At 33.9% G+C, this 26,245-nt stretch overlaps 5 protein-coding genes across 6 annotated transcripts; 1 reads left to right on the top strand and 4 right to left on the bottom strand.

Annotated features, from left to right (window-relative positions):
- Positions 1 to 2,724: 2,724 nt before the first annotated feature.
- LOC107193648 lies at positions 2,725 to 3,639 on the top strand. The gene is made up of 3 exons (XM_015583137.1): positions 2,725 to 2,738; positions 2,910 to 3,246; positions 3,430 to 3,639. The coding sequence occupies exons 1-3, from the start codon at positions 2,725 to 2,727 to the stop codon at positions 3,637 to 3,639; spliced, it is 561 nt and encodes a 186-aa protein (XP_015438623.1).
- A 400-nt stretch (positions 3,640 to 4,039) lies between these two features.
- LOC107193682 (uncharacterized protein C05D11.1-like) lies at positions 4,040 to 8,327 on the bottom strand. The gene is made up of 14 exons (XM_015583173.1): positions 8,112 to 8,327; positions 7,729 to 7,970; positions 7,462 to 7,630; positions 7,199 to 7,362; positions 6,598 to 7,116; positions 6,260 to 6,514; positions 6,006 to 6,179; positions 5,685 to 5,921; positions 5,431 to 5,611; positions 5,109 to 5,361; positions 4,843 to 5,029; positions 4,640 to 4,783; positions 4,217 to 4,527; positions 4,040 to 4,134 (listed from the first exon to the last, which is right to left on the bottom strand). Exons 1-14 carry the CDS (start codon positions 8,281 to 8,283, stop codon positions 4,074 to 4,076), a joined length of 3,069 nt encoding a protein of 1,022 aa, XP_015438659.1. The 5' UTR covers positions 8,284 to 8,327; the 3' UTR covers positions 4,040 to 4,073.
- Positions 8,328 to 9,101: 774 nt separating this feature from the next.
- LOC107193647 (erlin-1-like) lies at positions 9,102 to 10,642 on the bottom strand. Its single transcript, XM_015583136.1, has 4 exons — positions 10,219 to 10,642; positions 9,958 to 10,147; positions 9,612 to 9,870; positions 9,102 to 9,522 (listed from the first exon to the last, which is right to left on the bottom strand). The coding sequence occupies exons 1-4, from the start codon at positions 10,324 to 10,326 to the stop codon at positions 9,102 to 9,104; spliced, it is 978 nt and encodes a 325-aa protein (XP_015438622.1). The 5' UTR covers positions 10,327 to 10,642.
- A 1,007-nt stretch (positions 10,643 to 11,649) lies between these two features.
- On the bottom strand, positions 11,650 to 17,331 carry LOC107193646. Its single transcript, XM_015583135.1, has 7 exons — positions 17,282 to 17,331; positions 16,585 to 16,780; positions 15,499 to 15,726; positions 14,330 to 14,614; positions 12,571 to 12,858; positions 12,131 to 12,341; positions 11,650 to 11,960 (listed from the first exon to the last, which is right to left on the bottom strand). The coding sequence occupies exons 1-7, from the start codon at positions 17,329 to 17,331 to the stop codon at positions 11,650 to 11,652; spliced, it is 1,569 nt and encodes a 522-aa protein (XP_015438621.1).
- A 1,473-nt stretch (positions 17,332 to 18,804) lies between these two features.
- LOC107193683 (protein msta) lies at positions 18,805 to 24,449 on the bottom strand. Of its 2 annotated transcripts, none has more exons than XM_015583175.1 (9): positions 24,412 to 24,449; positions 23,793 to 23,860; positions 23,221 to 23,440; positions 22,595 to 22,845; positions 22,054 to 22,221; positions 21,133 to 21,359; positions 20,187 to 20,397; positions 19,636 to 19,781; positions 18,805 to 19,116 (listed from the first exon to the last, which is right to left on the bottom strand). In XM_015583175.1, the coding sequence occupies exons 3-9, from the start codon at positions 23,434 to 23,436 to the stop codon at positions 18,884 to 18,886; spliced, it is 1,452 nt and encodes a 483-aa protein (XP_015438661.1). In that variant the 5' UTR covers positions 23,437 to 23,440; positions 23,793 to 23,860; positions 24,412 to 24,449; the 3' UTR covers positions 18,805 to 18,883. The 2 variants fall into 2 exon arrangements, with proteins under 2 accessions (XP_015438661.1, XP_015438660.1); XM_015583174.1 differs by lacking the exon at positions 24,412 to 24,449 and adding an exon at positions 24,203 to 24,291.
- Between the last annotated feature and the right edge of the window lie 1,796 nt (positions 24,450 to 26,245).

Raw genomic sequence — 26,245 nt, 5'->3', positions numbered from 1 at the left:
GTTGAGAGCACCAACGCGGATAGGTGACAGTAGAAATTGTCAATCATCTTGTATAAGAATGGAAATACGATGTTCCAACGCGTATACAAGGCGTGACAATAAAGTTTCGAGAATAATTCATTTAAAAATTTTATTTTTAAAATTAAACATGTGAGGTCATCACCTTCGAAGTAGTCTTATTAAGACTGTACACGCGCATTCCAGCGGAGGATCCAGTGATCGTAATATTTATGGTATGTAATATATATATATATATATGTATATATACATATGTGGTACGTAATATACATATATGTACTCACTTTTTGGTATCTGTTTTTAATACCCACATTAATTAATAATAATTTTGTTCCCGTCGAAGTGGCAATAAAGTAAACAGTTACGTCAACTTTGGCGGAAACAAAATTATTTGCAAAACTTTATTGTCACACCCGTGTGTATTCTTCCTTTTGGGACCATTGCAGATTTTCGTGCCCTGGCACGTTAAGAAATGTCTGTATGGTTAATAAGTTGTCTGGACCTAATCTACGTGATAGCAAATCATTGTTAGATATAAGGGCTGAGCTTCTCTCGCTAGGACACTGTATATTGTTAATATTTTCACTATTCTGAAAATTTAAACAATTCATAAGTAAGGCCCTCTGATATATTTTAATTTTCACTACTACTTGTAGCATCATATTAATTTTACTTCGTTTCATTTTATGTTGAAACTTATAAAAATGCTTAATCAATCTATTACTAATTAAGAAAAATACTAATAGCTAAATCTAATATAATTATTTTTTACGTTATCAGCTACCAAACGAAACTTACAAAATAGGTGCATTTATATAAACCTATTTATTATTAATTATATTATCTTTATTTAAGGAACCAAAATTGACCACTACAAACTAAACATTAATAAAATGCAAATACAACTGTATTCCATTTCATACATTGTACAAACATTTTGCATTTGTATTGGCAAAAAAAGTGCAAAAGAGTACTCAAAATAAATTTCACTAAAGATTAGTGAAACAATTTAAAAACGAATAGTTCTGCTTGGTCTAATAAGTCCAGAACCCCTAGACTTCAATACTCTAATTGTGTATTAAAATAAACACTGGGATGTATTTATCAGTAACCATATGTCTCACTGAATTACCTTCTGAATATAGTATATTATGTAATTATACATGTAAGGTTCAGTGCAATATGATACTATTAAAACAGGATGAATATTATCTTTCCATGCTTTGTTACAATTGCTTTAATTTCATATATGTGTAGGGTATCCTTTGTAATATATGCACTTGTAAATCATTTATATTTCTTAAATATTTGAATTCTGCATTTATAAACAAAACTTAATACAATCACTGGTTTGAATATGTATATATGCAACACTTCAATCTTCCCACGCAATTTTATTACATAAACGCACGTCGTAAATACTGCGTCTAAATATATATGTTTTTAATACAGTTTAATGAATAAGCAAAATAAACGTATAACGACGCTAAGTAAATACGCAGCAATTAAACTTGGTTACTTGTTATTTTCTACGATATCATGAATCTTTATTACGTCTCTAAATTGGCTGCAATTATTATGATGCTTCATGTGATAAAGGGGTGAGTTGTATATTTTTGTAATTTTATACTGTATAACATACTGTTGATTTTTAATATTTTCAATTTTGAATCTATTTGCTATAATTTTTTTCTATTTTGTAATGTTACGTAAAACTTTTTGTTTATTTTATATTATTTACTCAGACTGAAAATGAACAGTTTCCTCGTGATTTGTACATTTCACCCGCAGTGTACAGGTACAGGGACCAATGATGACTGTTGTTGTTATTGGGGGTTAACCTTTTAATATTTTACCGATTTCTTGCTTTCATTAGTATATTGTTAAGTAATCAAACAATTTAGAACACAGAATCAGTCTTTTCTTATTTCTAAATACATATCCTTACGATTACTGCAGCTAAATACGTCCATGCTATGAATAATTAATACTTCCAGTTTTATTATGAAGTAAAAAACTTGCCTCTAAATTTTGAGAACTTATTTACGTCAATGAAATGTAAACTTAAAATTGTCCCCATATACAAGCCGATTCATACTTCGTTACATTTTGGTACCTATTATATTTACAATTAGCAACGAAAGCATTCGAGCAATAGGATACTGAAGGTTCATATTATTACTTATAAAAAGTATACAAATATTATGCTACATTAAAGAATTAAATTAGTAAATATAAAGTAAACATACAAATTTAAGAAAAGATGAAACAGTATTTACAGAAATTATAAAAGTTTAATGGTAACAATAAACATGAAAATCTGTCTGTCGATCCGTCTTTTGAAACTTTCATTACTCGTTGTACGTTACAAAATATCTTTATTAAATAAATTTCTGTTATATTCTATTATAAGAAATAGAATAGTTCCATGTAACTATAGAATGCATAACTTATAATATATTAATATTTTATGTTCTAGATACTTTACATAATAGAATTGTTTTAAAAAATAGGTTTCTTGCCGTATCATACTTTGTAAACATTTTGAAATAATCTGTACTATGTCTACTATCTGCAACGAACATCTTTCCTTGTAAAAGTTGCTAATCATCTTATTAATTCTAAATAATGTTAACAATACAGTTTCTTATTGCATTTGTTATTCGAACTTATTATAACCTATTTGCCGCTTCGAATATAATAAGAATGGTTAATAATTCGTAAGTGCTGTTAACACAAAATTAATATATTATAAAAAATTCGTACAATAATCACGATTATATAATTATGTACTTTAACACTTCTTTTAAATTTGAAATCTTTGAAAAAAAAATGAAATTTTTAAATAGTTTTTATACTTTAAAATCTTTTTTCTGTATACATTGTATTAGGGATCGAGAAATACTTTTTGATTTTACAACTGTAAACAATGTGGATGACTGGATGGAAATATCTGACACTGTCAGAACAGTAGGAATGTCAAAAGCTGTTTTAGCATTGCAAACTACTCAAGTTTTTCAACGTGCTATATTTTTTACTCTTTTAAATCCACAACCGAATGGAGCTGGTTTTGCAGGAATTCGAAAAAGAGCAAATTTAAATTTATTGAACTTTAAGAATATTGAAATCACTTGTAGAGGACAAGGTAGCAATGACCATTACAAAATTGTTTTTCGACATAAAGGTCTTGAGACAAACGAAGATATAACATATGAGCAAATATTCTTGGTAAAATTCAGTTGTAGTATTTTAAATAATTCATAGAGGATTTGTCATTAATTCATTATATTATATTATTGATTATCTTGAGAGTTTTTTAATTGCACATATAATCAGCAATTAATATACTTATATATCTGATATTCATTCGTCTTTTTAATATTAAATCACTAAAAAAATTTATTAATGTAGGCACCAATGTCAAATACTACATTTTCAACTGTAACATTACCGTTGGCAAAGTTCAAACCGTATTATCGCGGACGAGAGATACCTGATGCAGGACCATTGGATACTGCAAATATTACAATGCTTGGTTTACAAGTTTACGGTGGAGTTTATTCACCAATCAAACAAAAAGGTGTATCAGTGTTGGAAATAATAAGCATTTCTGTGTCATAATATTCATATTGCTGTAAATATAAATCATTAAAAATTATTGATATGCAATATTTTATTGATATTATGCTTGTTTTTTTTACAGAAAGTATTTATTATAACATTTAAACACTTTAATCTTCTAAATTTATCACTTTTCAAAATATTTAAATGTTTATTCCTCTGTTTTATTGTTGTTAATTACTTGAAACATTTTTAATATTGTAATTTCAGAAGAAGGTTATAAAAAATACATTAAAACATCAAATTTCGTTAAAGTTTAATTACTATAAAATTACATAATTTCTATAAAAGTATAACTTGTTTATTAAATGCATAGTGGCGCTCATAGTTAAAATTATTGAACGTTTATTTTAGTTTTGACTTACAAATATGAATCAATAAGCATTTGTTTTAAATTAGTAATAGTGTATATGTAATAATAATTTCATGAAATACTACCAATCATTTAAGTAATTTTCTTCAAGGCTGTTGTACAGTTTAAGATCATGGCCCAATCTGTAAGAAAATATGTATGAAGTATATATTTCATATATTAAATACGTGTTAAAATGTGTGAATATAACGTATATTTACTTACTCTTTAAATGCACTAGCCACTTCTTGTACTTTAGATGGGTGACAAACGATTGTTGTTTTACACTCTTTTGGGTCGAATAACGGTGTCAAATATTTAGATGCTATTCGACCCATATCCTCAGTCGTTACTGTAGATATACGTTGCACCATTTGCTGAGTGTAATTATGTGAAACATTTTTGAAATAAGACAATAATGACTGTTGTACCAAGGCACACACACTCTGCTCCTTTTCAATGATTTCATATATTAGAGAAGATTTTGCTGATTCGAAAAGTAATTTCTCCCATTTATTTTCGGAAACATGCATATTCTATAACAAAAAAATAGATCCATAAAAACGTGATTAATTAAATAAAAAAAACGAACATTCTCCATGTAAATGCTGTAGGTTTGATCGTTCAAATATTGAAATGTATACTTACTACAATTGATTTTGCTTCTTTGTATGCTGCTATAATATTTGTTGATCTATAAAATGTCAAATGTAATAATCCCTCGCTCGGTTTAGCATAGATATTGCAGTCGTAAGAAAGACCTTGGCCTCTTATAAGTTTCCACATGGGACCCTACAAAAACGTAATTTTGTAACACTGCGAGTAACAGTAAACATGTGTTTTTTACCTACCTCTATCTGGGTTAAGTACTGTAAACAAACAAGCAAAGGTGCTAAATCTGGATCTTGATGATTATTTATGCACGGACAACATTGTGATAAAAACGAGGATTCTATACAACCCAATCCTGTAACGCATCCCTTACACGGGATTTCATCCGGAGGATTTATAAATGCTGAATCAGGAATAACTTCGAGTCTATGTAATTAAATTGCGCAATTAGAATTTAGACACCAACGTAATAAGGAATTTTGGAAGTTTGAAAAGTAATATTTACTTGGTTTTATCTGACATAGTTAACTCAGAAAAATGAGTATTCCATGAATCGTAGACATTCGGAATCTGAATGGTCAACTTATCCACATTAGTCGCCACGTACAGAGTCATATTTTTAGGCGTTGTTAAAACTTTTCTAACAATTTCAATTTCTGATAAAACTTCCCTTTGCCCTTCTTCATTATTCAAACGTTCTAAGATGCTATTAAGAAATTTCTGTTGTCGCAGCATACTGGACGTGAATTGATTACTGTCTAAATGTTTAAAATTCGTACATAATTTTTTATGAGGATACTAGGATTTCGTAGAAATTGTTTTCCTACCTTTGTTATACAACAATCCTCTCATTAAATCGCCCACAACTTGGAATCCGTTCCTTTTAAATTGAGCAACATCATTGACCATTTTTGTGGCTATTATTTTTAATCTATTAGGTGTTAGTTCGGTTTCATATAAAAGCTCTTTAATCCACTGTACACCTTTTTCGTATTTCTCTATCTCCAGCTAATCAACGGAAACAATCATTTGAAATAATCGATAGATACAATATTAGAATGAATGAAGATTTGTAAATTACTTGCAACCATAAAATGGCACAGTAACTATATGGTCCGCACGAAAATCTTGAGGGAGATGAATGTCCGAGTCCAGTCGTAGTTTCAACAGTATCTGCTTCCAATTCAGCTACCACTTCTTCATATGGAACCAGTTGTCCATTTCGCTTTACTGGAGATTCCATAATAACTTCGAGTAACAAAGGAATGTAAGGTTTATACTTTCTTTCGACGGATGATGTATTCATGATAACGCAAATCTGAAAACGATTGAACGATTAAATGCAGATTTGAACGAAAAAATCGGTTTTAATTGCGACCACATGACAAATTTAGGTACGTACATTCACAAAATTTGTGGTAACGTGATCCAGGTATGTATAAAACGGCAGCTCTGTTACGGCGAATCTAGAATGTTGCTCGGTAGTTTCTGTCGTGTAACTTTTGATATGATGGAAACTGATCAGATCAGTACTTGGTATAGGTACTGAACTTAATATTTCATCAGGTACTGGTATCTTGAAGTACAGAAAATCTGAATGTTAACGACAAGAGGGAGAAATGTTTATAGAACTCTAAACTTTAATGTGCTACATACATTATTTTTAGCAATAGCTCCTTCCAGTTCTTTTTCTTTCAGTTGAAGGCCTTCCTCGCCTAAATCTTCAATTTGTTTAGCTACACGTTCTTTCTCTTTCTCGGTTAATTCAAGCTGCTTGTTTAAGCTGGGGATTCCTTTAACTACAATCAATGGAGAATCAAGAAAGTATTTTTTCAAAAGGTTCAACCAGTAAGATTCAGGCTCCATTTCCAATTTCTTGAGATCTTTTATGTCGTTTAATCTTTGGTCTAACTAAATTTTAAGAGAATAGGTACTGTTATCGTATAAATATTTTTAAACGAAACACATCATAATATGCCATAAAAATGACTTACATCTTCTTTTGTATTGCCGTAAAGAACATGTATAAAAAGCATGTGAGCTATTACATTTTGAGGATTACTTTCCAAGCAGCTTAGTGTTTGAAGGATACGCCTGTGAATGACCGTTTTCAATCGTTTCATATCGATACCTTTTTCGTGCACATCATTTAACGTCTTTTGCAATTGAGCCTTTACATGTGAGATTTTTGGCTTCGGCACATTTTCGAATTGAAGGCATAGAACACTGACGGAATACTCGCAAGGATAGTAACCGACATTGCTAGCATATGGTTCACTAGTTTCAAGAAATTCTTGTTGTAGCGGACTGACCGATGTATCAGTAAGATAGTGTAACAGCAAAATACAACCAACGAAATCATATATTTCGTTAACAATAGACGGTCCCCGCCAAGCAACTTTCACTACTCCATTGTCTTCATCATCACAAGGATATTGCACATCTAAATCTATGCTTTTGAGCAGAGGTGGTACAGGACTTTGCCAAGGCTTTTCAAATACACCCCTATTTCCCTGAAACATTACTTTTTACAGTCTCTTATTTATTTTCTGACGAAATAATGAATCAAGATATATAAAAGTTTCGTTTGTGTACTTTCAACATGATTTTCTGTTCCAGAGGTTGTAAAGCTTTGAACACATCAACATGTTTTATTTGACCAATTATTACTAGGGTCAAATTTTCAGGCCTATAGAAGTCCTTATGATATTGTCTTACTTTTTCATTATTAGTACTTTCTCTGAGATTTTTTAATGCTCCTGTAAAAAGAAACAAAATTTGTGAACGAACTTAGTCTTTCATTTAATATTCTAGCATATATGAAAAACTATTACACTTAGTAAATTATGGGTTTTTACCTCCAGTTATTGATTTATAACCACAATGACCAGGAAACATTGCACGAGACAGTTCTTGATATACCAAATATTCTCCTATGTTTTCTCTGCCTTGCATTTCACAGTACACTACACCAGCATTCTCACCTTTACCATTAACATGATGTATTTCTGTAAGATAAGCTGAATCCTATTCAAACATGTGAAAAAAAACTTTGTAAATTGATTGTTTTAACAAATGTAATTTGAATACTTGGATTATGTGTCTAAATATCTGAGTTATGTTACCGTAAGCGTTGGGTAAAGAATATGTTCCAAATATACAGGCATTAAGGATAAGAATCCTTCACTGCTAGCAGTTGACATCGTATAACAGGTAAAATCCATCATTGTTGTTGCATTAGTACCAGATGCCAAACATCTGTTTGCCCATAAATCTAAAATACCTTTGTAAGGATAATCCTCGCTTCCCAAGAAAATAAGATGTTCCAATGTATGAGGCAATCCATCGTCGTCGTGTGCCTCAGTAGCTAAATTTGAAATATGTTAAATGGGACAATAGTATGTTACGTTATTGTAACATACGTTTACATACAGTTACTAATAATATATTAAGGTAGATTTCGCATTTAGAGTGAATATAATAAATAAAATATGAAGAAAAAAATTACCTAAGCCAAAATAGCCATAAACAAGAGGTCCATCAACTTCTGCTATACAAACCGTAATTCCGGTATTTGTAGATTTATACACATGCACCGGTATTGTATCATTAGTTTTCACAGAATATACAAGTTCAAATCCACCCATATTTCCTCTCGGTGAACTGTCAACTGGTGCCATGTTAAATTTAATGTTTGCTGGTTTGCAGTGCGGTTCTGACAATAAAACACAGAACACCAAGAGCACCCCGTGACAAAAGCGACTCCACAAATCACGGATACTGTAACTATGCATGTGTAATTTACCATGGACCATGTAGTTTACTGTAAGAAATAATCGGATTACTTTTTTAATTTTAAAGAGGGCGTTGGAACCAGTGATGTATTGAGTACTCGCCCTAATATTCTCTAACGGCAGGCGCGGTTTATAATCGAAACGGCGAAACATTTTCGAGTTAGTTAAAGTTAATGGATTCACTTATATTATGTTATTACTAAGTTTCTTTTTAGTTACTATTAAAGTAGAAGAAAAAATGACAAAATAAAAAATTTATAATGACTGTGTATACACATAATATTGTAAATTAGAACGGTTTATTAAGGAGGAACTATAGTTTTATATAATTACAAAGTTAAATTGGGTTTATAAAAATAGGAATTTATAAATCTAAGGTCTATTTTGAACTATACACTTTTAATCTGTCATAAAACATTTATTAATTTGATTCATTTCAGGGCAAAATGAAATAATACATTCAGTACAGAGTTGTAAATTTTTAGTTATTGTAATTCTATTAAGTAATGTTCTCATTCGAAAATTTTATTAACTTGATTAAAAAACTACGAAAGAAGGCAGTAAAAATGTACAAATTGTACTTTATTCTCAGATATACAAAGTTAACAAGAATTTAAATCTCACTCTGAAATGTACTCAAGTTAGTTAAACGTACCAGTATAACAGAATTTATTATTAAAGAAAATAAAAACTAATATTCAACTTTATGATTCTTTCGTATCTACACTGGAATGTACAGGATTATTACTAAAACTACTGTCGTGCATGAACATTTTTGGTGTTTCCTGAACAAAATAAACTTTTGCATTTTGGGCTAGTGCTTCATATTTCTTTAATTCTAAATATTCTTTAGTAAAAAGAAGCTGATTCGCCTCTGCCTGCATAGTTATTTTGTAATATTCAGCATGAGTATAACTCTTTTGCTTAGCCAAATGTATTGCATTTTCAATTTCGACTATTTGTTGAAGGGATTCCTTTTCCATAATGTTCTGACTGTACTGAATTTTTGATACTTGTGCTTGCTTTTCAGCTTCAATAATAGCTTTCTTCCTGTCAGTTTCTGCATCCTTTTCTACCACTTTCTGATGTTGTATAGCTATCAATAATTTTGTCTTTTCAGCCTCCCTAAAAAAATATATACACATTTGTATTTAATAGTAATAATGTGATCACCATCTGTACTGTTCTTATTACCAATTCAAATTTGTACTTACATTAACTCATAATTCTTCCTTATAGTTTCTGGAATTTTAGGTTTTGTAACTCGAACAGCATGAATACTTAAGCCAGGTGCCAGATCATTTAAATCTTTTTGCAGAGCAGTTTTTAAATTTTCATCTATCTGGTCAAACAAATCTATGTATACTTCGTGTAATGTACGTACAGAACAAAATTGGTTTAATTCATGATGTATTTTGTTAAATATTAATGTTTGATCATAGTCTGCCGTGAAATTTCTCACAATATTATAAACTGTATAATGTAAAAAATTGATTAGTATGTAAATTGTTATTAATTTAGTTTTGTTGATTCTTTATACATGATTTATAAATGTAATACCGCTATTTGCATCTAATATGTTTACAACTTCTATACGGTCAAAGTAGATCATCACACCACCGCTTGTACCACATGGTACATTTTTTATTTCATCTGTTTGCAATGTCACTTGAACAGATCTGTAGTTTGTTAATAAAGGTATCATCATATGAAATCCAGGATTACTTACTTGAGGCAATAATGCCCCTCCCTGTATAACATAATAAATACACGTATATCGTTAGAATTATATCATATTATTTTACCTTTGAAAATAATTACCCTAAAATAAACACCAACATGACCTTCTTCTATACGATGTAATGAACAGTTAAAAACCACTGCTAGACAGACGAAGAAACATAGACCAATAATGCTTTGGTCAAACATACTAATTATATACTAAAATAAATGAAAATATTTTACATATCACTAGAGAGGAAATGAGAGTGCTCACGCGCCCCAGTCCCCAACCTCCCAGTCAGCCCGGGTATCGTTGTCCCCGAGTATGTGTGCTGCACCAAGCGGCCAATTCTGGCATAAAGTCGACAGGAATGATATTGTAGTCAATCAAGTTCAATTGTATCCTTGTAAAAATAAGTGTTGTTAAGCGTTTATTAGAGTCGCTTATTCATGTAACCGCACCAAGGGCTGTAACAGGCTGTAAGTAGGGTGTACGCTGTACGCGGTGTGCACGGGGTGCCACTGCCACTGCCCCAGTGGTGCCAGTGTCACCGCAAGGGGTCCTAACATGCTTGGAAGCGGCTTGAATGTCAGGTTGTAAACGTCATTTGCAAATTGATATGTAAAACTTCTGCTTACAATATTTCATCAAAAGTATACGGTATTTAGCCTCTGCCGCTTCCTACTCAATAGTAATTACTATATTGGTTTAAATTAAACTGCAGGTAACCCATTTTAAATTGATATTGCACGCTCCTGAAGAGGCTTAATTGTCTCGAATTATAGTTTCGACTACCGAAACAGGGGCAGTTTTACAACTTAATGATTTTACGAGAAAACAATATAGTGCCTAATCATGCCCGTCGACTTTAATAGTAGGAATTTACCCGTTTTTGTTCCACGCTAGCATATACAAGAACTTATTTGATTCCATATTAGCATATACAAAAACCTATTTAATTCAACGGTAGCACATGCCAGAACCACAAATTTACTGTATCAATTGGAATTGGTTTTACGTAACATAAGAGGTTTTTGCGCGTTAAGGGGAAAATTACATATAGAACGCTGAACATAAGCTGATCTTTGTGAATTTATTACAAAAAGACTATTAAATAAATCATTATGAAACTTTCAGTACTATATATTTATCGTTTAGAGTTACAAAAAATTGCTTTTTATTAAAAATGTCGGCTGTAAATGTCGCTATTGAAGGAAGTTGCTGCAGTCTAGAAGCCAGAGGTTTGGTGAGCAATACGATATTTCATTTGAAAGAATGAAAGAAGGGAGCTTTGTGCTCAGGCGGGGTCAGGCTATATTGCCAACAGGTACGTTCCTGATCACCGTGAAATGAACCAATGAAAGTATTCGTCACGTGAATCACGTGATACGACGCGCCGTCATGTTATAACGGAATCTACGTTTAAATTGATCTTATGTTAGCATATGAATAGGAGCATCAGAATTTTACTGTAGGAGCAATGTGTATACTCAATTTATTTTGTAGACAAGGATCGAACAACACAAATTTTATTTCTTCGTATTCGACTTATCTTTTTGTGATTTCCTTTTATTGTGTACACGTGTGTCTTCCATCGTGGCAATCGTCTTAACATCAGCGATGTTTTGATTAAGAGCCTTTAATTCTTGTAACGCTCGTTTCGCTAATTTTCCTTCCGGCGTGTCGGTCGGCTCCAAAAGAAGCGTCCTGAGCGACTTTTTCAGTAGACTTCCGGCTTTCTCGAGGCGGGAAGTCAGTTCCATCGATGAAATTTCACGTCCCGCGTATGCGCGGTTCGCTAACAGTACCAATGGTAAGTGCATTTCGTACAGCATTATACCTAAAAATGGATACTTCTTGATATATACATCAAATTTCATGAAGCAATTCGTATTCTTTAAGAGACTATCATTGTCGGAAATACACGGAATATTCCGTTACCCACGGACAGAACGTCGAAAAATACTGGTGTACATGAAAACTGACGCGAAATGAAATGTTAAAAGTTACCCTTTAACCGAGATATCCCCGGCTCAACTATATCCAGTACATCGCACACTTCCTTGCACGTGTCCAACATTCTCTGCATACATTTCTTCTGTGGGTTTAGCGTTGCCACCTCTTTTCTATACGCCGCCAATAACTTCTGCTTCAAGGAGAGTAGTAAGAAATGATTCGGGTGAAGGGATCGCATCAGTTTAGTTGTTAACACTTCCAGACCCTTGAAAATGGTTTTAAAAGAAGTGGAAGAACAATGAAACAAGAACATCGATAGAAACCATGAATACTTATTGCGTAACTTCTCGAAATCTCTTAAGGCCCTAAGCCATTTTACAGATCGTTTTCAATATCTTAATTTGGACATGACCTACATGTTAATGACAGACTCTTTTCTTTTTTTATGTAAAACGTGCTCGCCTTGGCTTTACGGGACACGATCTGGTACATACTTTGATGTCACTGTCATCCGTGTCATCGATCAGCGTTCTGCTTATGTCCAAAGTAGCTCGTACAAGGCGACCTCCGATGCTTCTCTTGCATTTATTGCATTGCCACCTCATGTTTCTCTCGTACGGATCGATTGCCAACGGATTCTGCATCCCTATGTAACCTTCTCTACACCGTGGGCACAGAATGCTGCTCATGTACGATCCCATTTCGTATGGATCTCTGCATAACGAGCAATCGCATTCGAAGTACTTCCCGCCACGTAAGTGTTCTCTTCTGCCTGTCGTTCCCTAATAATGAAATAATTCCATGAAACGTTTCCACATCATCACTAGACTGCGGATTTTGAATGCAAAAGGACATTTTATAAAGTAATTCAAGAGGAGAAAAATAAAAGTAGGAATTTTTTCCCTTTAAGTATCCCATTAGGTTAAGAATAAAGTAGAAACCTCGTTACATATCTAATGAAACTTTTGTCTTTTATTGTATATTATAGAGCCCTTTAAACTCTAAATGCATAGAACCCGCAGTCTAATCATCACATACAGCTAAAAACTCTTTTAGTTGAAACAAATATCTAGGATTGCCTTTCGATACGCCACGATTTGCAAATCTGGAGGAAGATTGCAATTTTTCTGAAACAACGAATTCTTATAAGTAGACTGTGGAACTTTGTGCAAATTCACAACTTTAGGTACAAATATTTAAAAATTAAAATAGGACATAATCTTAAATTCTGTATTAGAGGTTTCACTACATTTGTAATAACACATAAATAATATTAAGGAATGCTATAAATGCATAAACATTCGCAGTCTACTTATAAGTTATTGTATAAAGTGGAATGATAATATTTTCAGGAACGTTAACACACTTTGGTATTAATCAAGCTGTAAAATTAAAATTGAAGCTGTAACTTTCTCCATTAGCATTAATTAACATTCACTGAAAACGTAGTCATTATTATTGTTTTCAGGCGAAGTAAAGTTCCTCAATGGGGTTTCGTCTATTAGGGTGGGTGTATGTAGTATGGAACACCCAAGAATTTTGGACAGGTAGAGGACGTTGAGGAAAACACGGACGTAGAGTAATCCCAGACACAATGATATCCACGCATCACCTACCCTTCGTGCCATGTTTCCTTGATTGTTTTTACGATATGTAGTGCCGAGAAAAGTCACAACAAAAAGTCACGCATCGACAGTGTGTGGAATAAGTGAATATCACTGTGTCCGGGATTATCCTGGGTCCGTATTTCTCCCACCGGCCCCTAAGCAACGAAGTTCGGCTATAAACAAAAACCAGGTATAGTGACTTTTGAGCTTCAGTCGAAAATTCGCCGTGGAAGGAGCAACATTTGCGTTTTGAAAAGTGTTCATAATTTTTTGAAAGGTGACTCGAAGTGTTCAATTTTGTACTGAAAATAAATGTATGAAGACTCTTCGGCACTGAACATTAAATATTTCATAAACTAATGGTCGTATGCGGCTGAAATAAATATCATTGGCTTCAGAATTTCAAGCATTATCACTGTGCTAATCTTCATTAAAACATCAGCGTTTCACCTGAGGATCTCTTCTTGTCAGTGCCGAGAAGTCTTCGAACACTCGTCGAGGATTTACTGTATTCGAGCATTATTGGTCTCGTTACGAAGGATATTTTCAGTTTGGTGTCCGTGTTCGGTGGACCAATAAGTGCAGCGAATTTTAGCAATGTTTCATCGATGTGTTAACGATTCCTATTAGTGAGAAGTTGACCAACCAGAAGTGACGATGTGTAATTGAAAAGAATAGCATCGCCCTCTTGTATAGGTAGACTTGCGTATACGGTCAGCTGAAAGTCATCGTCCACTGTGAGATGAGTGTTCCCCCTGCAGTCGTGTGCCATGAGGGAGGCTTCCGTATATAAACCTCGTAAAAGAAGCCCGTCCAGACCTCCCGGGGACCGTAGCTCGAACGTGTTCACGTCTAAAATTCCGCACAACCGTTGCAGAAATTCGGCGGCGGCAGCATCGTCCACGGTAATTAATCGAAGGGCCTTGATCACCTGTTTTTACGTACGGTTTAATGATAAACTTAGATGAAAACTATGGGATCGTTATTGAAAACTAACCTTGTCCGAAGTGACAGGTATAGGCAAGCCAAAGGGGGTCCACTTATCGAACAGAGTTCGGCAAAGTAAATCCAATTGCAATATCTAAGTTGCAATTACATTGTAAATTTAGTATAGTTAATTACAATGTCATTGTTTTGCAATTACATTGCAATTGTGATTTGGATTTTGTAATTAGATTTCATTTTGCCCAGATTCCATTTCAGCTGATTGAACGAGGTGCTACAGTGAATCCTCGATGAGTGTTCGAAGGCTCCTCGGCATTGATAAGGAGAGGTCTCCAGGTGTAGCACTGACTTTTTAATGAGGTGTATGACAGTGATAGAGTTTGAAATTTTGAAGCCAATGATATTTGCTTCAGCCGCATACGATCATTAGTTTATGAAATATTTAATGTTCAGTGCCGAGGAGCCTTTGAACACTTATCGAGGATTTACTATATATTGTACACCACAAACCATCTTTTTTTACCCCTTAATCTTTACATATCAGTATTTGGAATTGTGAATTTGCATAAACTTCCACGGTGTAGTTAGTGCATTGACGCCGATTCACCGACACACATTTAAATGTCTGTTAACACCTAACGTCAGTCAAGGTCGATGTCGATGAACCAATGTTCAGTGTTAATAGCTATCGGTGAAACTTTTACGGTGAGTGAAAGTGAATTTACATCGGGATAGTATTAAATGAAAAATTCGCGAATGACATACAAGAGGATCAAATTAATTCAAGTTAAGTCCTTGTGCTATTGAGTCGTCACAGTGAGATGATGTTACGCAGATGTAGACGGGTCGGACACCGTTGTTTTTACATACGTTTATAACGTTCGCTTCCCTGTCCTTCCATACGGACGTGTTTCTCCTTTTGTCCATGTGGGATTCCATGGATTCTACCAACCTCCACGATTCTGGATCCCTCTGTTTCAATAGCCATAATCTTAACGGCAACAAGACACCGACCACATCCGCCATATTGTTGGACGATAGACCCGTATTATTCTTGAATATTTCGCATTCGTCCGTTGTATGATACTTCGGGTGTCTCTGAAAATACATAATCTTGTTTAACCCTTTGCACTCGATTATCCCCTCTGAAGGGACAAAATGTATGGAAAATCAGGAATTCCAAGTGCAAAGAGTTAAAATTCTGTAAAGGACACAGGGTAATTGAGGAGAACAATGCTACAGACTCCTCGCAATTATCGTCCCAAACTCGGACAATAATCTTATAGGGAGAAATGCTTTAGACCTTCATAAATTTGTTTTTTGCCCAAAGCAGGCAACAAAGTATCCGCTTTAGAAAATCCACGTCCTCCTCCTCAGTGGTAGGGATGACGCCTGGACAATAATCGTGTAGAACAAGCCAGACGATAATCCAGAGGAGTCTGTATAAGTTTACACGACAATTACTTTTAGGAAAACTAATTTTCTCAGGAAATTCGGTATTAAATCGTAGTTATTTTAGTTGGTGATTGAAGTAAATTGTAAATGGCAATCACTGTCAAATCTTGACCCAAAAATTGATATTATATGATACGTTTTCAACAATCTAAAAAAAAATTACGGCTATACCATAAATGGTCGCCATGTTTACTAAATATTCATTTCTGAAGGTGTCTAATCCATAATTAGAATGTAAATGTGACTATCTGTGTGCTAAAGTGATTACAATTCGGAATTGCTAATATATAACGATAAAGAAGGCATTGTTCCAATAATTGAATAGTTTTTAACAGTTCAAAGTTCCATAAATCTCTTAAATAGAATTTATATAAATTTTAAGACAAACTAGAATGGAATTATGAAACAAGTTTAATATATCGTATTTTGTGTATGATTTGTTTTTAACAACATATTGTACCGATAAGAACCAAATAGGTTATTTCTTTTTTACTTTATTACCTCGCAGACGGTACCACATAAAGGTGCAACATTGCATTCGGGGCACAGAAATTGCGGCGTTCTTTTCATTTTCGGTAATAAGCGCAAACAGGCGAAACACACGTAATCCCTGCTGGAAGTCGTTGGTCCGACAGCGATCGGTGTCTCTCGAAGTATTACTTCACCGGCTGCCAGATTTTTTGCTGCTTGTAAATATCTGAAAAAAGTATAAAATGCATTTCGCAACAAATTTGTACAAATGAACATAATACTGACATGTGAAATTAAAAAAAACTATAAAAGAAACGGGAGTTACCTGATTTTTGAACAAAAATATAAACAAATGATAATAGTATAATAAAAACTAAAGTTACATAAATTTCGCTGTTAAAATTGCAGGAATTATAAGTAGCAATAGATAAGTTTCATTATATGCCTTTTGCACACTGATCTACTGGGGGATCTTAATGCATCATACAAACATGAAAGTTATAACCGAATGAAATTTAAAATGATCGTTCGTACAATTTTTTTCTCTTTTAGCTGAATGAAATTCTGCGTAAGAAATTAATTTCTATGTAATGCTGGTTCCGTAAATTATTCCGTAAAAGTATGAATCTTCGGTCAGATTAATATAACAACAAAAAATATATATATTTTTTTCGTTTGTATTAATTTTTAATTGTATTTATTTATTTATAGAACCACAGAACTATACCTGCCGAGTTTTTCTGACCGAGAAACTTTATATTTTGGGGGAGTGGGCATACATTTTTTCGATTGTTCTGCCATCGTGACGCTCGTTATTATTTCCTCTATTAATGTTCTTATCAAAACAAAATGAAGATATACACTAGAACGATACTTAGACTCGTGAACGTCGCGTTGTCTTGTGCATTTCCGACGGTTTGTAACTGACACCGATACACACAGGAAGTTTAAGCAGTAGCAGTCTCTGTATGGTGCACTCTTGATACGTCTCGCTGTATTATTAGAAGTCAGTGTGGCGCGTGCATGCCGAGTATACTCGTGGCAAAACAATGCGTGGGCATCGGATTAGATGATCCGACGATCGATGGTTTTCTTAACCTTTTGCCTAACAACATCGAGTCAGACACGTAATAACGATTTAACTGAATAAATGTAATATTTGACATTAGAATAAAATTCCTTTTTTATATGGGAAAATATTAACGATCATGTAAGTATTGAAATTGTAGTCGTAAAAAAAAACATATGGCAAGGGGTTAATACTACCCAAGGTTCATAAGCCGTGAAGACACTCGAAATTTGAATCGATTTCGTGAAATGTTATCGATAGAAAAAATGGAACATAAAGACGAGTAGAAGTCGTAGAGTTTTAATTTCAAAATTAAGGCACATTCATTCTCTTTTCTATGTTTACCATACTGACGAGTCGAAATTGCTCTTAACGCCCAGACCCTTTATCGTTATTTAAACATTATAACACTGGTATATATGTTGTATCTTGCCATTTTGAAGTCGAAAATATCGATACCAAACAGAGGTATATTTTTCAGTCTTTCCTTTTATTTATTTTTCGACAGAATGCCTTAATTTCTTAACTGAAAACGTGAAAATCTACTTTATATCAGTGAAACTACGGAAACTTGCTAACGAAAATTACATATCAACCACCGACAAAATTTGACGCACTTGTAGAATGAGTGTTGCACTGAGCATTAAATGGTTAAAATCGATTGGTCGTTTCTAGCATCGAACATCTGAATGTGATTTAATACGATCGAAGGACTAAATAATAAGAGAATACAAAAATTGCAATGAAAAAGAGTCAGTGTGGATGTAGGAAATGTAGTAGCAAAGGAAAATTTTTCATGAATAATTTTTTAACAGAGATACGAAATAATAACTAATGGGACGAAAAAAAAAGTATGGAAAAATAATTATCAATGGTTATTAAATTTTTTTAGGTCGTTGAAGCTATTTCTTATCTGTCTTGCTTATTCAGTTACTGAAGTTTACGTCAAAATTAGCATGTATTTCGGAGCCTGATAATTCACCATTTAAAAATTGCGTTTCGAAATATGTGCTATTGTATAAATAACATCATTCGATTTAAAAAGTTTGTACATGGTGCTTTTCTCAGTATCATGCCCTGGCGCGAGACAATAATCGAGAGGAGTGTGTATTCTATTTTTAGAAAAATTTGTCGTAGGAAGAATAATTTTCTAATAACTCGAGACTGCTGTATTAGGTGATTCATCCTGTACATTTATTAATAAATAAGTACAATTGTACAAATCATGATTTCTTATAAGTATTGATTTGTAATAAGTACTCATAAATCGCTGATTGACTGTTCGAGTTGAACCAACGATTCTTTCGCGACGAGACCTATTTGTCCCTCGGCCGTGTCCGGCGGTTCTAAGCACAAGATGGCAGCCGATTCCTTCAATATTTCGGCGGCTTCGATCATTTTCGATTTTAGCGCGGCTTCGTCGATCACCCCGGCGTTCCATAACGTTTTAGCGACGAAAAGTAATGGTGCGTGGAGTTCGTATAGTGTCATTCCTTTAACAACAAATAATAATTAAATCTAATTTGTGAATTGAACACAGCAGATAATTCGAAATTATGAATGAAAAAGCAACTAAATAAGACCCCTAACATTACTTAATACAAACATTAAATTCCTTTTTACGTAATGTAATCATCTATTAGGGTTTCTTAAACTTTCTATTTAACTTTTGTTTCTCTAATGCCGGTAGACGCGAAATGACGGATTTCATAGTTTATTAGACCCAAATAGCACATGACGCCCAATGACGCCTTGAAGACGGCTTAGAGACGCCTTAGACCTAAAATAGCCGTAAAATAGGCGTCTTCAAAGCGTCATGTGCTATCTGGGAAATTTCTTTTCACTCTTATATACAAAATGACATTTTCAGATTTTATAGCAATAACCGATAAAAATGTTATTTTTTCTATTTTTATAAATTGATAACTACTGACTAAATAAAGTCACACGTACGCGATACTGGCCGTCAAAGTTACGTTAAATTCAAAATACAAAATAAAATAATCTCTTACCTCTGATCCGCGAGCAACCCGGCTCTACAACGTTTAATACTTGAAGCAACATTCTGCACATGTCAATTTTGTGTTCCAACACGATGTCAGGTAGATCGTCTAAAAGGTACTCATCGACACGGCCGTACATCTGTGTTAACGAGTGCCTGAGAACAAAAACACAACAAAATTATTTTAGTACAGTTTCAACCCCTCCACCAAAAGAGCCAACTGCCAATGTAATTTGTCAAGTATAGAACTAGAATCCATGCCTCTCCTATCTTTTTTTCTTCATTTTATTTTTTGCCCAAGTTCTTAACTGGTCTACCCCATTTGCCAAAAAAATGTATTTAATCAATCAAATTCACCATAATATAAAGAAAATTCACCCTAGAAAACAACAAATATTGAAAGTTTTTTTTTCTTAATGGTTGTATCGCCAAATGTTAACAACAATTAAAAATTTATATTAATAATAAAATAAAATTTTGTTAAATATTGTAATACATAGCTATTCAGGTCAGTAAAATTAGGATTTATATTCGAAAGTGCAAGAATACGACGATGCTTACCTTAACATAGTGTTGAAGGCGTGTCGGGGGTGCAAAACGGAGTGATATTTTTTCACGACTGTTTCCCTTGCTTGAATTGCGTCGGCTCCATCAGCACCGCTGATTGCCTCCACCGTGTTAACGTCCGCTTGAATTATCTGTAACACTTTTCGGACCGCGGATCCACTGGTCGAGAATTCGCAGTGTGTACATTTCCAGGAGCTATCGGGGTCTGTGAAACGGTGGGAAGGCAATATGTATTGTACAATGTCTGGTAAATAGTACTTACACTCCGCAAAAAATGAAAGGCTCACCTCTATGAATCCGAAAAATTGGGACACATTCAAGTAGTCGTAAAACGGAAAAATTAGTCGTATCGATATTGTTAATGAATCGTTTGAAAATGTAGAATCTGCTTTTTCAGATGCCTTTTTAAAGATTTAGCTACGTTTCTTCTTGGAAATGTTATAGCAATATAAAGAGCATTTGGACAATTTTAAAAAATTGTCCAAATGCTCTTTATATTGCTAGAACTTTTCCAAGAAGCAACGCAGCTAACTCCTTGAAAAAGCATCTGAAAATAGAGATTTTACAGTTCCAAATAATATCAAAAGGACAATCTTTGCCAGAATTACGATTATTTGAAATTGGCCCCATTTTACCGGTTCGTAGAGGTGATCCCTTAATTATTTTCGGAGTGTATCATATGTATACATGTACTTATAAAATATTTATATTTTCGACACACTTCGATCGCATAAGGGTGCCCAGACAATACAGAGACGTCTTATGGACATTCGTTCAAAATGTTGAGGACGCTTGTAATATCTTATAAACTTCCAAAATTGAACATTTTTAAGGTGCCTTATTTCGGACGTATTTCGATCGTAATTGGACCCTCAGAAAACGCTAATAAGACGTCTTATTTCTTAAAGTTATTATGGATAGTCATCGTCGCAATAGTTACCCAGCGAATCTAACGACAACACGATCCCATTGTCGCATTTGTTACATTTCAACGAGGACATGTGGGTTCCGAGCTCGGTGGGATCCGCGCATCTTGGGCAAGCGCAGGCAAAGTGTTTCCCCTCGAGAAGATGATCTCGCCTCAGCATCGTCGGTAGCAGGGAATGCGTGTAACTTCCGTAAAGTTCACCGCCAGGCGGTACCTTGACCGTGGTACGCAATCGTATTCTGTGAACGACACCCGAGAAAATCTTCACAGTATTGCATTTATACATGATGTCCGATTCCCAGATAGCACACGAAGCCCAATGACGCCTTGAAGACGGCTTAAAGGCGCCTTAGACCTAAAATAGCTGTAAAATGGGCGTTTTCAAGACGTCGTGTGGTATCTAGGTTTAAATTGATCCACTCGAATATCTCTGAAACTGTTGACGATATTGAAAAATGTTTCAGACAGAAATTAAATCGTATCAGGGGGCACACTTTCTGATGTAACTTTTTTCCTATGTGGACGCGTAGCGGTCATATGAAGGTCAACTTTGTTTTTTTAAATGGAATCGTATATTTTTTAATGCACTAATTCGCCACAGGTGAGAGCCAGAGGTTCGCAACAGGGAGTGCTTTAAAAAATATACGATTCCTTTTTAAAGAAAACAACAAAGTTGACCTTCATATGACCTCTACGCGTTCACATAGAAAAAAGTTACATGAAGAAATGTGCCCTCTGATACCATTTAACTTTTGTCTGGAACGTTTTTTAATATCATGAATAGTTTGCGAAATATGGAGTGTTCCTTAACATCTGGAGCACAGCTGAGCAATGAACAGGGGAGAGAACAACAATGAAAGAAGTTCATATAAAGAAACAAAAAGTATAAAATGTGTGATATAAATATATTCCTTTAATAGATGACCATTATACCTGAAATCTGTCGGTGAAATACTGTGGCATGTATTCGAAACGCAAGAATGATTCATCATAGCGACTGTCGGGTAAATACCCCTCGCGCTGTATCCGTTCGCCGTTCGAATTTCAAATGTATTTATCTCCAGAATTCCACACGCTGTTTGGATTTGTTCTTCCGAAAATCTGAAATAAAATGTACGCCCGAATGAAGATTTTTTGTGGCCCAGGGCTATTAAACCTTCGAGGGTGTCTTAAAAAACTGAAATTTATTCTAAATAAAATTAAATAACATGTAACCATAACGAACGCTTCATTATAACGAACAATGCTTCGTTATATTCAAACAATTTTCATCTGATTTGTTTCTACAAAATTTCATTCAATTATTTTTTTATATAAATTTATCATATTTTAATTCTCAATGTACAGCCAAGCGATGCAAAGGCATCACAAATTGATACTTCATTTGGAATCTGATAAAACCTTTAAAACAATCAACGAGTCTTTGTTTGATTCAAATTTTTATAAATCAATCTGCATTAACGTCCACCATTACCTGTCGAGCTTGATTTGTTTCTTCAAGTAATCCACGACGTTCACCTGATCCAACTTCCAATGTTCTTTTCGGCTTCTTATTTGAGTGTGGGCCTCCATTCCCATCACTTCGTTCTTCCATCTTCCAGGATTCTTTTCAGATTCCAACAGCAGCCTCAACGGTGTTATGCATTCCAATTGGGGTACTCCATTTTCATTGGTTTCCTCCAAAGCCGCCTCCACATTGAACTTTTCATTCGCTTGTGCGAATACCTACCATTAATGTGTCGTTAAAAAAAGACCCCATTGTTAAATGGTCAATCTTAGACGATACATGATATGAAAAATGGTTAGGTTAGTATAGGTCAAGGGTTTTTTACCCCCGCAATATATGTTTTCATGGCTCCCATGATTAAAATTGTTGTACTCATCTGAACAAAATTTAAAGAATAATCTTAATCTATATAAAAGTGGTTATCTTATGAACTAGAATGATACAGGAAATATTTTTGTAATAAAGTCGCAGTCGTATAAAGCAGATATTCATTAAATTTTGAACTTCTTCAAGCAATAAAAACAAAACTATTGTCAATATTGGTGGTTTTTAAAATTTGTTTACAATCATTTTTTCATCTTTGCAACTCGTACCTGGCATTCATAATCTTTGTGCTGCGGTTGATTCTCGCATTCCGCGGAGCATACCGGCCATCCGCATTTCGAACAAAGCGGTTTATCGTTCGCCGTTGGCGGCCAGGGTGTGTAACATGAAAGGCACAAGGGGTAAGTGAACGCCTTTGGTCCGACTACAAATGGCATCTCTGTGACAATTTCCTCGCCTGGCTGTAGCTCTCTATTCGCCACCATGTATCTGAAAGTACCATTATTTTCGGACATATATTACATCACGCGTATTAAAATACAGTAAAATTATTTTCGGATAATTAATTATGCCCGCGATGTATTTGTAGGTGTATTTGCAAGAACAACGTGATTTGGGTAGAACACAACAAAATAGAAATATGATTGAAGAATAATAAAGTAGTCATTTTATTCTATGGTAAATAATCTTTTCGACTGATGAGATAAAGTTTTCATTTAATCGAATTCTTGATAGATCGTCTATAGATACAGAAATTTATATTTTTGCAAGGAAGTTATGTAGGAGGAGAAATGTAATTTTTGTGCGAACTTAATGAAACTTATGAGACGATTAGAATTACCTTCCAACTTGATCATTTTGGAGAATCTTGTACGCTTCGGAGCTCTTACCATCTATCTTCGATGCCCCCTAAAAGTGATAACATGTCAAGCATTTCACAATTGATCGATTACTCATTTCATAAACCAATTATTTTAGTTTCAATTATAAACTTTACTGAAGTTTAACAAAGTTCAACAAGGTCTATAATTGCATTTCAAATGAAATTCTTTACAAACATTCGCACTTGCAAAGTAATACTTGTTCAAGAAATTTGAAAAATGAGCCCCAACAATCCATTGTCACTGTTAATAATTATTACAACGGTAACAATCGAAAGTTTGCACGTCCAAATGCAAACGACCAAAATCGAAGTAATAGCGATTCCGAACTAAACACAGCAGTTTTTTATGCATCCCGTTCAAAACGTACCGAACTTTGCTGCGACATGATCAACAATCAATTAACACCGACAACAAAACCGTCTTCTCAATTCGTTTTCAAACGCACAGGAACGCAGAAGCTTTCGAACCGACTGAAAATTAAATCTGCACGATCCTTTATATATATGAAATCGATTTATTAAAAATATACTATGTGCTGAGACTGCCAAAGGGTACGATCTATATGGCGTTATTCACCGTAGACGATCACCGTCTTTCACGGAACCGTCTTCGCGTCGAGAGTGTTCCGACGTTTCGTACCGAGGCAGCCGGGATATTTTTGGCTGTCGAAACGCATAGAAAGATCTAAAGCACTTCCGTGAACGTCGCGACGTTTGTAGAACAGGAGACCTTATTGCTCATCGAAACAATCCGCGGTTCGTAGAGTCGCGGTAATACTTTGTACTTTTCTACGAGCGCCATTTTTCCGTATCGCGAGCCGATCCTGAGACAATTCGAAGATCGATTTCACGAGCACAACTTTAAGGATTCATTTAAAAACGCTCTATTTACGTTCCCTAGTTTTCTCTATCCCTTTACGTTGAATTGTTATAGGTGTACACGTAAATCCTCGATAAGTGTTCGAAGGCTCCTCGACACTGAACATTAAATATTTCAGAAATTAATGGCCACATGCGACTGAAACAGATATCATTGGGGACAGTAACAAAAGGGAACAGTAATCAAAATTTCATTAATTTAGTTTTTGACATAAACGGGAGGCTCAGATCGGGGCCCTACTTGAAAGTGGGGCCCGGAGTTATAGCTCTCCCTATCCTCCCCCTTAATCCGGCGCTGCTTGTCAGTATCGAGGAGCTTTCGAACACTGATCGAGGATTTACTGTATTTGTAAGGCTTCGTTTGAAAACGAATTTGAAGGGTAGTTTTAGAAATATAAGTTACTGAATTATTGAAAAACGATCTTTTATAAGATTCTTGACTTCTTCCATATAATATCTGTTTCATTGAATTGCAAGTATCCATTTTGAGAAACCACTTTGGAGAGTAGTTATAAACGCGTGTAAGTTAATGAACAGTTAAAATTCGTTCTAACTTTTTGGGTTCAATATCGCCGGGTTATAAGTCTCAAAGTGTAATTTTAAAATTATAATGTTTACTACATAGGTATATACAGAATTCCAACAGTTCCTATACATAGATACTATTTAATCTATTAATAAGACTCAATTATAGAAACAGCAAGTCGAAGACTAATTTTATGAAGATTGATTCAAGAATCATTTCATCTGTTTAAATTAAATAATTATTGACAATATATTATCCGAACATCGAGAATGAAAGCTAGTGTGAAATTTTGTATTTCTAAAAGAGAAATGCCTTAGGCATTTCCAGGTCTACATTTAACACTACACTTATCACTATCGGTCAAATGACTGGGTTCGCCGTTCTCTCTTCGTAATTCATGGCTTTTTAAAGGGTTCCGTAGGTTTAGTATTAAAAATAAACGTTTTGTAGAAATAATCGTCCATGTTTTGAATAATTTCTAAAAAGAAATAATGAAATAAAATTTTGCATTCTTCGTTAATTTTATTTGATTGAAAAATTAAAAAATTAGATTCATTTTACATATATACATATATTTGGCATTACTTACCGTTCGTAAACTGTAGAAAAAGTTATTATATTATTTTTAAATGAAAATATACGTATGCGTATTTACGTCTTGAAAATATTGACCATACATTTGTATGACGTGAATATACACATCGCTTGATCATATAATATGTACAAAGTATTAAAAATATTATAATTCCCTGGTTATAAATAATTCTTAACGATGTCGAATACGTTGATATATCATTATTTTTACATATCTGAAAATCGTCATGAATCTATCTATTCTCCTAGTTAGTTTTCATCCTCCTATCGAAGAAAAGTTTACTTTTCTCTACTTTAAATTTCATTTTGGAGGTTCTCAACAAATAATTATACATTTTTCTTGTCTTATCCCTATTGTATTAAAAAGGATAAGATATAATTCGAAAATCTTCACGTATTTTTTTAATAAAAT

The sequence above is a fragment of the Dufourea novaeangliae genome, unplaced genomic scaffold (genome assembly GCF_001272555.1).
Source record: "Dufourea novaeangliae isolate 0120121106 unplaced genomic scaffold, ASM127255v1 scaffold25, whole genome shotgun sequence".
Lineage (NCBI taxonomy): Eukaryota > Metazoa > Arthropoda > Insecta > Hymenoptera > Halictidae > Dufourea > Dufourea novaeangliae.
The sequence above is the reverse complement of the archived record's forward strand: the minus strand, read 5'-3'. Positions and strand labels throughout refer to the sequence as shown.

Excerpts from the sequence above, each read along its gene's own strand:
- LOC107193648 (XM_015583137.1), top strand. Across the intron at positions 3,247-3,429 it reads CATATGAGCAAATATTCTTG|GCACCAATGTCAAATACTAC; the intron begins GTAAAATTCAGT and ends TTATTAATGTAG.
- LOC107193682 (XM_015583173.1), bottom strand. The coding sequence starts at position 8,283 with ATGGCACCAGTTGACAGTTCACCGAGAGGAAATATGGGTGGATTTGAA. Across the intron at positions 7,971-8,111 it reads TTATGGCTATTTTGGCTTAG|CTACTGAGGCACACGACGAC; the intron begins GTAATTTTTTTC and ends TTTCAAATTTAG. Across the intron at positions 4,784-4,842 it reads AGTACTTAACCCAGATAGAG|GGTCCCATGTGGAAACTTAT; the intron begins GTAGGTAAAAAA and ends ACGTTTTTGTAG.
- LOC107193647 (XM_015583136.1), bottom strand. The coding sequence starts at position 10,326 with ATGTTTGACCAAAGCATTATTGGTCTATGTTTCTTCGTCTGTCTAGCA. Across the intron at positions 10,148-10,218 it reads ATGTTGGTGTTTATTTTAGG|GGAGGGGCATTATTGCCTCA; the intron begins GTAATTATTTTC and ends TATGTTATACAG. Across the intron at positions 9,523-9,611 it reads AGGAAGAATTATGAGTTAAT|GGAGGCTGAAAAGACAAAAT; the intron begins GTAAGTACAAAT and ends ATATTTTTTTAG.
- LOC107193646 (XM_015583135.1), bottom strand. The coding sequence starts at position 17,331 with ATGCCCACTCCCCCAAAATATAAAGTTTCTCGGTCAGAAAAACTCGGC. Across the intron at positions 16,781-17,281 it reads CGGTCAGAAAAACTCGGCAG|ATATTTACAAGCAGCAAAAA; the intron begins GTATAGTTCTGT and ends TACTTTTTTCAG. Across the intron at positions 12,859-14,329 it reads ATTACACATCGTCACTTCTG|GGAACGACAGGCAGAAGAGA; the intron begins GTTGGTCAACTT and ends TTTCATTATTAG.
- LOC107193683 (XM_015583174.1), bottom strand. Across the intron at positions 22,846-23,220 it reads ACAAAGATTATGAATGCCAG|GTATTCGCACAAGCGAATGA; the intron begins GTACGAGTTGCA and ends CATTAATGGTAG. Across the intron at positions 21,360-22,053 it reads ATTTCACCGACAGATTTCAG|AATACGATTGCGTACCACGG; the intron begins GTATAATGGTCA and ends TGTCGTTCACAG.